This window comes from Electrophorus electricus, chromosome 10, assembly GCF_013358815.1.
Source record: "Electrophorus electricus isolate fEleEle1 chromosome 10, fEleEle1.pri, whole genome shotgun sequence".
NCBI classification, from domain to species: domain Eukaryota; kingdom Metazoa; phylum Chordata; class Actinopteri; order Gymnotiformes; family Gymnotidae; genus Electrophorus; species Electrophorus electricus.
In genome coordinates this window covers 9361369-9372821 of record NC_049544.1, presented here as the reverse complement: position 1 = coordinate 9372821, position 11453 = coordinate 9361369, and the positions used below count along the sequence as shown (strand labels likewise).

At 36.6% G+C, this 11453-nt stretch overlaps 1 protein-coding gene across 1 annotated transcript; it reads right to left on the bottom strand.

The window, feature by feature from the left end:
• Window positions 1–4770: 4770 nt before the first annotated feature.
• On the bottom strand, window positions 4771–8823 carry ptchd3a (patched domain containing 3a). Its single transcript, XM_027015983.2, has 4 exons — window positions 8131–8823; window positions 7236–7363; window positions 6767–6912; window positions 4771–6661 (listed from the first exon to the last, which is right to left on the bottom strand). Exons 1-4 carry the CDS (start codon window positions 8821–8823, stop codon window positions 4869–4871), a joined length of 2760 nt encoding a protein of 919 aa, XP_026871784.2. The 3' UTR covers window positions 4771–4868.
• Between the last annotated feature and the right edge of the window lie 2630 nt (window positions 8824–11453).

The following is an 11453-nucleotide window of genomic DNA, read 5'->3' as shown; positions in this document are numbered from 1 at the left end:
AAAGCACACCTGATGTCTTGACATTTTTAATGAAGATGACGGTCATAGTGTGGAAGAAAGGAATTATCTCAAAAGTGCGGAGAAAAACGGGGTGTTCTCATAACAAAAGAGAATGATGCTGTGGATATTGAACAATTTTAATCTATAAGTCTTAATCTAGAGGGTAATAAATTCTTTAGTGTGATCATTGGCAACATGTTTGAAAGTTAATTGATACATCAATGCAAAAGGCAGGGGTTTCGGGTTTTGCAGGTGGTTTGGAGCATAACAGTATAATTTGGCTTCAGATTCAGACAGAAAGAGGGTCGAGACCTAAAAAAAGGGTCGATGTGTTTTTCATAGATTTGGCTAATGCATTTGGCTCAGCACCACATAATCTCTTTTGGAAGGAATTTGTGATTTTCTAGGTACTGGATAAGATCATTAGGGTGGTGAAGGCTTATTTTAAGTTTTGTATTAATACAGGAGAGTATGTTATATCTTTCCAGTGATTGGAAATGAGTACCAGCTGTACTATTTCACTGTTGGCATTTACAAAGGTGATGAAGGTCATAATTAGAGCTTCTAAGTGGGTCGTACATGGAGAGAGGCTGCAGGATGGTATTCAGCTCCTGCGAATCAGGGCATACATGGATGACATGACAACACTGACAACTACTGTGCAATGTACCATGCTTTGTACTTTTGCAAGAGAAATAAATGATAATCTTATGTGGGGAAGGATGAAGGTTAAACCTAGCAAGTCTAGAAGTTTGCCAATTTTTAAAGGAAAATATGGGAAAATGTTTTGATTTGAGGAGAACTGATATCTTCTATACTGAAAAAAACAATTAAGAGTTTGGATAAATAATATAGTGCGGTATTAAAAACTTTAGGAAACTTTTCTTCTCAATAATACCTGCCAATAACAGTAATCAAATTCTTAAAACCCTCATGAACAATCTAGATAATATATGGCCTTTTTCAGAAGAATTTTATACAACCCCCAATTAACACCATATAATTTTATTGGAGGTCAGACAGATAATAAAACTATTCCCTTTAATTTCATGTTGTGTACATCAAACAAAAAAGACAGCAACTCATTTGAATCTTTCCATGAATTGAAGTCAATATTTCTAAAAAACAAGTAACAACAAATTGAAACAACCACGATAACACTGTAAAGAATCTTCCTGGAATATATGAACCCAGGGGGTAGTGCCAGAGTGAATAAATAAATCATTAAAAAACTCCTATCAATGCTGTGCCTGTATCTTCACATGTGTTTAGGAATATATTAGGTTAAAATTGTATGCTGTCTATTTTGTTTGTTAATTCTTATGTAAACAGTACCCACTGTACTACAGGATTTGTAAAGGTGGCTCATTTCCAATCATTGCCAAGAGAATCGAAACAGATTAACCAGCCCTGCAATAAAAAGTACAATGAGGAACTGACCAAAGGGCATAAAGGGGCATTAAAATCAACTGTATGCTCTATATATTAACAAAGAAAACAAGTCAAGGCCATTGACTGAGGTGCACTTCTTCATGGCTATGACATGGCCATGACTGTCAGAAAAAAAGCAATTAAATAGATGGCAACAGCTTCCTGTTTCTTCCTGTTTTCTTTTATTTTTCAATGTTAGAAGTAAGAGTGACTTCTTAGGTCACAAAATGCACACTGTGCAAGTGTTTGTTTGTTTGGTTGGTTGGTTGGTTAGTTGGTTGGTTGGGTTTTGTGGGTGGTTGGTCCTTAAATTCCTGGGTAACCATCATAGACTACCGAGATGGTCTGTCAGTCAGGGTTTGTTAATTAAATTAGGTAGAATATCATAATAAATTAAGTCAAACTTTGAAACAAAGAATTGGCTAAAAGGACTTTGATGAGAGGTTCAATTCAGTGAATTAAGTGAACAATTTAACAAACATTTTAAAAACAACCAATTTTCCAATATTAAACATTATAGTACTTACATCTTGCTGTTACAGACAAAACCATCCTACAGAGAATCAAGAGATCTTCACCTTAAATCATTAACATCATTTGTCCAGTCTTCTGTGGGTGGCAGTCATACTTGGCCTCCACGGACATATAAAGATGATGGCATCAACGCCTTCACGCTCAGATAGTTAAAGACCATAGACAATTTGGATAAGAAATTACTAAACAATGGATTGAGGAAGAAGATAATAATGCATTGATGTAGATGATTCCACCTCAGATAATATCCCATGGCATCCTATGTTTGTCCTGAAATAGTTTCTACATTCTGATATACAGTACATACTGTATAAGAGCATATTCTAGCATGAATTTGTGAAACATTGCATTATATAATATTCTGTAAGCATTGCAAGCAAGGATATCAACAGACACAAGTGTGGTCTCATTGACTTTATGGATGCATGTAAGTCAAACAGATCTATACATAACAAATGGCAGGTTGTCTACAATTAAATCTGAATTTTGTGAAATGCAGTAGGAATGGCAAATACTGTAACCTGACAATAATTAGGTAATTTATCAGTTTTTAGTGAAAGCAACCTCACTCCCTTACTTCCTTACAAGCAGTGATAAAAACTTCCTTGTATATTTCCCACATGCATTTTGCTTGAACACAACTGTGACTGTCATGTTCGCGGATCGGGGCTCCTCCTGTTTCCTTGGCTTCATGATCTCTTCCGTGTGCTCGAGTCCTTAGTTTTGTTTTCTCCACACCCTTGTTTGTTTTCAACGCCCGTCATTGCTTTCACCTGCTCCTTGTTTATAGGCTATTGTTAGCTTTGTATATTTAAACTGTGTCACCGCATCTTAGGTTTGTTGGTTATTTCTAATTCCATTTCTATGTGTCTTCAGTGTTCTGCCTCTGCCTTGTTTATGGTTATGCTGTACTCGTTCTTTGTGTTTCAAGTTAAGTTTCTCTCTCCGTTTACTATTGTTATTCTCCTGTTAGTGTTATCTCTTGTTTGGTTCCTACATGCGTTCTCTTGCTATTCTAGTTTATGTTGCCTTCTTTGTCGGTATTGCCTTCTCGGTTCATGTTCGTTAAATTGATTGTTCTCCTGTCCGCTATACGTTCTCTCTGTGTACTCTCCTAAATTTCTTTCCTGATCTATAATCCCACGTCGTAGTCTAGTCTCTTTCCTCGTTGCTTTGCTCCCTTTAGGTTTCTTTCCCCTTCCTTGTTTTTTACCCTGTTTGTCTGAATTTGTCTGCTTCCTTGTTATCCGGTAGGTTCCCCCTTAATATTTAGTCCCCTTATTTATCCAGTGCTCACCCTCACCCTGAATTGGCCTCTTATCCTTTTTGTTTGTTCCTGGAGTTTCTGTTATTAAATTAATCATTTATTTACATTGTCCAATTTTTCATTTTCACTATGTCTTCCCCTGTTTTGGATTCTGCTTGGTTCTCAAGTCCAAGTCACTGGTACTTTGCATGTGTGTTGACAGACACTGCCAGAACCAAGTGTCAGTGTAAACAAGAAGAAATCTTATACACGTGAAAAATAATCTAAAGTTACAGCAATATCTATTCACACACTTATTTCTGTGCTTACATGTTTGTTTGATAACCAGAACTGTCATGAATAGTGCAGAATAAGCAATAAACCACTAATGAGAACATTTAGCTATGAAAGCAGAAACACAGAGATATCAGGAGAAACACCAAACAGATACGACTACCTGAGCACTTCACAAAGATAGTCTTTGCAACATCCAAATAAAACAATGCTAATTAGCCTTAGCATCAGAAACAAGCTAAGTTTACCATGACCACAACATTACAGTAAAATGGAGTGTTACTATAACCATTACCATCTTAGCTTTGTGGTTAATTTTGGATGGAGTATTGTGGATTGGTTTATAATTATTAAGATTTGCAAGGTTTACTCTTATTCAGAAGAGACCTGTTAACTGTTTTGAGACTCTGCCGTTAATTCCTTGATTAAGTGACTAATTAACTGTAATATCAATGCTCTGAAAAACATTTCTATAAATTTCTAAAAAAATTCTATAAATAATTTGCTTGGATTGGGATGTAGTGGACAGCTAGCAGTGTTGAAAGTGAAATAATTTATAGTGTTTCAAGGTCAATCCCTGAAACAGACAAAATTCTTTCTGATTCAATATGAACCTGTATGTGCATGGGAAGCTGTTGACCATGCGTAAGCAAAATAATTCAGTAGCTTCGTCACACTTATCTTTAGAAAAAATTTTAAAAGTCTTAGGTGGGTGATTTACTAGCCTATAAATTGTATTAGGCTTTTTGTTTCCATCAATTAGCCCTGAAAAGTAGGCCACCTCACAATACTAATCTGCTTGTTGATTTCAGATACACAGCTCCATATGCAGCTAGCTACATCATACTATATTCTGACAACCTTCTATCATAGCCAGCATTACTCAGGAATTTGTACTACAGTAGTATGGCAGTCGCTCTGACCACTTGCCCATTTTTCCAGTTTCCAGCACATCACCTTCATCTGTCAGGTTTTAATGTTCTGACTGTTTGGTGAATTTGCAACTACACTATCATAAATGCTAAATCTCTGTGGGAAACATAAAACATAAAAAGCGCAAACATACACCACGGGTATCACAAATTATTCAATGTTTATTAAATATCACAAATTTTTAATACATTTGTTTAATACAAATGTTTAACACAAACATTCTATGCAAAATACCACATGAATACATTATATATTTAAGTAAATTAAAAGTATGTGCTGAAAACGCTTCTTCGAAGGAATATTTGAAATATGTTTGTGACTTCTAAATGTTACAGCTAACAAAAAAAAAATCATTAATGTATATTTTTATGAATAAATTTGAGTTTGTAATAGACCTTCATGTCTTCATTTTGAATTCACTATGAATAATTTAAGGACAGTCAGGATCCAAGCTCATGCCTGATATTGAATAGATGGGGCCAGTTGCATGATTCTTAATTGCTGGTAGTTTGTTACCATTGGGCAAAATGTTTTCATTTGTTCTGTATATATGCTGATCGCTTGATATATCATGTGTATATGCTTTATTTTTAACCTCCATCTGGTGGGTAAAATCCGAATTGGAGTAAGTATAAGAATGATTCTTAATGTTGGACCCTGTAACTTTATGATTTTGAGGGGTTTTAGGTATGATTGAAGTGTGTGCATTCCCACATGCTCCAAATAAAGACAGAAACACAGGTAAGATCATTATGCCATGAATTGACCCAAAAAGGATGACCAAAAACATGATTTTAAAGAAAGTCCTAAATATATAGCTTTGAGCAGCTGATAGCACCACTATCCCTGCAACAGTGGACAGTGCTGCCTGTATCATTGGATAGCCAAGGTTATAGAGGGCATCTATAGCCTTCTTATTTGCTGTCTGTTCCTTACTTGAAACAAAAGCATAGGATATGTGTGCAGAGAAATCAACAGAAAAACCAATGCAAATGACTAAATTGATCATAGATATTGAGTCTAGATTGACATCCCATAATGCCATAAAACCAGCCACACCCACAATGACAGACACAATAGCAAAAGTTACCCATATTGAGCAGATAGGGTTTGGTATCAATAGCAGGGAAACAAAGAACATAGCCAGAGTAGCAACTATTATGTTTTGGATAGTATTGCTTACTATGACAGAATACTGATCAAAATAGATAAAGGCATGGTGGTAAACTAATATGTCTACTGCTTCTTTTGACTTAACACATTTTTCAGCAGTTTCTCTAAAAGCATTCAGCATATTCTTTTCATCAGCTGCTGTACTAATGTTTACTGTCTGAATAAACATGCGGGAGGCAATGATTTGGTTATTAGTAAAGTTGACGTCTTGACTGAATCCTGAAGCTCTTAGAAATATTACCAGCTTATTTTTAAATATGTTTTCATCATTTAAATCTAAAGATGTTTGTTGTAAGTAGGAATGAAGCCAAGATATGAGTAAATGTTTTGAGGTCATGGTCAGTTTGTTAAATTCCTGAAGACAAAAATCAAGGCTTGCTCGTGCAGAAGAATTCCAATACTGAAATTTCTCATCCCTGATAACTATCATAACACTGGGACCATACTCTTTAAAGTACTTTTCTTTATCATAGTATTTAACCACATAGGAGTCATCTACAGCTAAATGTTTTAGTTCAATTCCCTCTTGCATTTGGACGCACCCATAGATGCTAGCAGCTAAATACCCACCGTAGAGAAAAATCACAAACACTTTAGTCCAAGAATTAGTCAAAAAAGGCCCATAGTATTTCTTAAAAAACAAATTAAGTAGCATTTCTGTTTCAGTACCAGTCAAATCATCATACTCCCCTCCCACACAGCAAATATTACCATCAGGACAGTCCTTTTTTTTAGAAACTACCATGCAGGTCAGCCAGTGTCTATTGCTTTGTTCCCTTCTTCCATTTAAGGCTAGAAAGGCACCAAAAAATGTGATGTTGTAGATGTAGCAAAAGAGCACAGCTGTACCAGTGTACAAACAGAAAGACTGCACTGAGCGGAATGGAGTCATAAGACCAATGTAGAAAGCTAGAACATCAGTTATTGTGGTGATAGTGATTGATACGGCTGCTTCTTCATATGTTTCCGCCAAACGATCTTCAACTTTATCCATAACTTTTGTTTTCTGCCAGCAGGAAATCATAATGAACATGTCATCAACCCCAATCCCTGGAGAGAATAAATGAAAAGTAGGCTTATTGAGAAACAAAATAAAAGCATGTACATTTTCACTTATAACAAAAATTAAATATGAAACAGTATAGTAAGAGTCACCCAAAATTAAAAAAGGAGCTGTAGCCACTGTCATAGGAAACTGTATTCCACAGAAGAGCAGCAACCCAAAACTGGACAGCACAGCCAAGCCAGCTGAAAGAACCCCACATGACGCAACCCATACCTTGTTCCTCACACAGTCCAACCTAGGGAAGTTAAATGAATGACAAGCTATAGTGGAGATAACTACCCAAAGAAAATTGATGTTTATTTCTAATTATAAGTTAGAAATAAATTAAATATAGGAATTTCCTAAAATCAGAAGGTTGTGTGTATATATACACACATCTGTCCAAAATATCCTGTTTCTCTAGAAACTCTGTGTGCTTCACTATAATTTTAAATTATACACTAGTACAAGGCAGTTACTCAACTGGAATCTTCTTCGGATATATGAAGGTGAGCAACTGCAGCATAAATATTCAAAATTGTAGAGAAGTACACACACAGACAATTTTTTTTTACATACCTCAAACAAGATATTATTGCAATATTAATGGACAAACAATAAGTGATGGAGAAGAAAGGAATCACAGACGCTGAACTGCTTTCAAACTCTTCCTCTCTTGATAATGAAGTGAAATAAGACAGAGACACCTAAACAGACAACAGATTTAAAGAAATTAGCTTTGAGTTTTGAAACTAATAGTCAACACCTTAAAACTATTAGTAAAAAAAAAAATAAAATAAAAAAATCCAGTAGTCGACACTGCGTAAAAGTGGGCATTTTTATTTCACTGTAATATTAGTGTCCAAAGAGTCAACTATGTACTCGATCAACAACATGTACAGCCTACAGTAAAGTATCTATAAGAGTCCACCAGGAAGAGCGGTTTTAAATCAGTTTTCAAAATCTAATAATAATTTTACTTTTCGGTGCTTATTATTCAACAGATCTTTCACATAAAGATAAGATAAACACATGCATTAGCTGTTTGGGAACCCAGACTAACTGATTTATAATAGATAAAGCCTAAAAAATTAATGTACGGACAACACAGTATTTGTGAGGCGTCAGATGCTTCCCACAGATTTGGGTAGGCTATTTTTAAATAAACAATCTCGGTCCTCAAAAATTTGTGTTTCAAGAAAGCCTTGCTCTTATAGAATCTGCAGTTTGCTACGTCTTTTAAGTCCTGAAGATAAATGCGAAAACGAAAAGTACAAAAAAAAAAAAAAGAAACCCTTAGTAAATAGGGTACCTCATTATTACTTTTATTTTCAATGTTATTAGTGGGCGTATAACTCAGAAATTATTGTAGTATTGTTGATGTTAGCAATACTTATTTTCAAGGCTAAGATGGGAACTTTTAGTTTACTAAACCTCTTATAGGTTCTTTCATCTAAACAGGCGACGTGCTTACCGTTTTTGGTTCTTTGTAGGTGGACATGGTTTTAATGAAAGCCTTCAGCCAAAGAACATTTTTACTTTCATCGTCCTCTTTTAAGAAATAAAAAAGTCTAATCGCTTCTGCGCTGATTATCTCCGAGCTTCCTGCTTTCAGCTCCACACCTCCAATCGAAGATCCTATGAAAATGTCTTCATACACTGGATACTTAATTTTGGTACTTTGAATTTTACTCGCAGTGAAGTTTATAAAATCTAAAACTGCATTTGACATGCACTTCCCAGCAGTTTGAGCACAAAGGCTCACAAAAGTGTCCCCTGTATTAACATTTTTAACTTCGTTGTCCAAGTCAAGTATTTCGGTAAACGCGTCTACTGTTAGTATATTTTTCTGCTGCAAACCAGTAATAATTACCGAGGCGTACGTTCCCTCCGATGTAAGCCTAAGCTGGGAAAAATCACTATCGTTTGTGAAGTGTTCTTGTATAAAAGCCCTCTCAAGTTTAGCGGGACCGTTTACAGGCGTAAACTGGTCCTCAATGCCATTTGCCTCCCTCTCTCGAAGAAAAATGAAACCCGATCCCAGTCCACCTGCTAGGAATAAAGGTAAAAACAAAAACCAACACGGGTATCTACCAATAAAACCTCCGAGGCGTCTAAAGCCCAAGCACAGTGGTTTTTCTAAGCAGCTGGTTCTGCATCTAGCCATTTTTCACCTATAGGTTTAATACAACTGTTGGAAAACAAAGAGCATCAGGCGGCCGCGCTGTAAGAGAATCGAACCACGAAACATCCGAAACCTAAACAGGTTTAGGGTGTCAGTTGTCAGGATAGATCATTGATTAACCCGGCTCTCGTCACGTGTTAACGAAGCAGGTAGTCATCTAGCGTGCTTTATTTTGTTAGTGGGCATATGAACCTTCTAAAAATGAAATGGGTGCAGGTGAGCCTCATATTTGTTAAGGCACACAAATAAGCATAAGGTTCATTACAGATTTACTCGTGAACACTTAAATATGAGGTGTCCCCAAAGGCAAAAAAATGTTTGCAGAATGTGAGATGGACGTTCTCATGACTTAAAGGAAAATATATTGTTTGGTAGCCTCAGCAGTAACCACCAATAAACGCAAGTCTGTGTCGCAGCATGTATTGGAAGCTGTCAATATAGCGTCAGTACCTCAAGCGGAGGAGAAAATACAATTCTTTAATCCTTTGTTACGACCCCGTCTAGGCTGTGAAACCGTAACAAGGAAAAATAAGTGTGAGCGGTTAACGGAATGGAAGTTGTGAATAGCAATAAGAAACAGAAGTCTCCTTTTTGTGTATTTTACAGAGATTATTATCGATCAAACTGGTGCAATGTCTTCAGGAGTAACCCAGGCCCAAACAATAAACAAAACCCACACTAATGAAAGAATAACACACACTAAATAATCCTAACAAACAGAAGAAACATACAACAGCCTTTCCTAACTACCTGACACAGAGGTAAAACCACACCCAACAAAAATGGCAGTCACTCCCTGCCACCAGTATCCAGCACCAAACAAAATATTTACACTCTCTATACAATATCTGTATGTACACAACAGCTACTGAAGCAGGAGGAGTGAAGCGAAAGAACGAAGTCCAAAAAAATGGGGAAAACAAGGTTATACAAAATTGCAACCCCAAACCAACAAAACTGCCTGCCTTCTCGTTTCTGGGAGCAGCCTTTAAATAGGATGAGCAGTTGTCTTGAAAACCCAGCGAGAAGTGGGGCGGAGTCTCAATTGACGGCAAATCCTGGTAGTGAACCTGGAGCACACAGGACACAATACAACATACACACACACATCCATCTTTCTGTAACACATAATTAAATTCTTATGACTTTTTAAAAGAAGTAGTGTGTCTTACACTGAGGAACATTTGTTTGTTTACTTAATACACAAATGTAATGTAAGGTTGCACTCCAGGTTTTCTACTCAGACCTACCTGTTTTATAGTTTCTAAGGTTAGAAGGTTAGACAATATCAAGGAGTCATCAGTTATGATAGTCATTGTCACAATAAGTATTCCCAAAGAAAATCCAGAATAAATTGTGAAAAACGATCCATATCATTTTAGGTGACTCACCGTTTCACTTTTTCAGCCACAAAGACATTCATGACAGGAGTGTACAGAACAGCCATGGCAGAGATGACATCATTTCTGACATGTGACATCCAGGAACATTACAAAAAATAATAGTGAAAAACTGTGTAACACTAGACATCAATGGTGAAACACTGATCAAATGATTTCAGATGACTTACCATCTCTTACCATGCTATGTTCAGAGTGTCAGAATATATACACTATATTGCCTAAAGTATTTGCTCATCTGCCTTCGCACGCATATGAAATTGAGTGACATCTCAATCTTAATCCATACGGTTTAATATAAAGTTGGCCCACCCTTTGCAGCTAAAAACAGCTTCAACTGTTCTGGGAAGGCTTTCCATGAGGTTTAGGAGTGGGTTTATGGGAATTTTTGACCATTCTTCCAGAAGCACATTTGTAAGGTCAGACACTGATGTTGGACGAGAAAGCCTGGCTTGCAGTCTCCTCTATAATTCATCCCAAAGGTGTTCTATCAGGTTGAGGTCAGGACTCTGTGAAGGCCACTCAAGTTCTTCTGCACCAAACTCTCTCATCCATGTCTTTATGGACCTTGCTTTGTGCACTGGTGCACAGTCATGTTGGGGCCATCCCCAAATTGTTCCCACAACGTTGGGAGCATGAAATTGTCCAAAATCTCTTGGTATGCTGAAGCATCAACAGTTCCTTTCACTGGAAATTAGGGGCCGAGCCCAACTCCGGAAAAACAACCTCATACCATAATCCCCCCACCACCAAACTTTACACTTGGCACAATGCAGTCAGACAAGTACCATTCTCCTGGCAACTGCCAAACCCAGACTCGTTCATCGGATTACCAGACGGAGAAGCGTGATATGTCACTCTAGAGAACACATCTCCGCTGCTCTAGAGTCCAGTGGCAGCATGCTTTACACCACTGCATCCAACGCTTTGCATTGTGCTTGGTAATATAAGGCTTGGATGCAGCTGCTCAGCCATGGAATATATATATATATATATATATATATATATATATATATATATATATATATATATATATATATATATATATATATATATTTCATTTCTGACTGTCGATTTTATGACATGTTGCAGTTATTAAGAGGTCGGGCAATAGGAACAAAGCGCACAATTCGCCTATTCTGAAATACATTCCAATTGCATTTACATGTATGGCATTTACCTGAAATACATTCAAAAATGAAAGCTGGACAG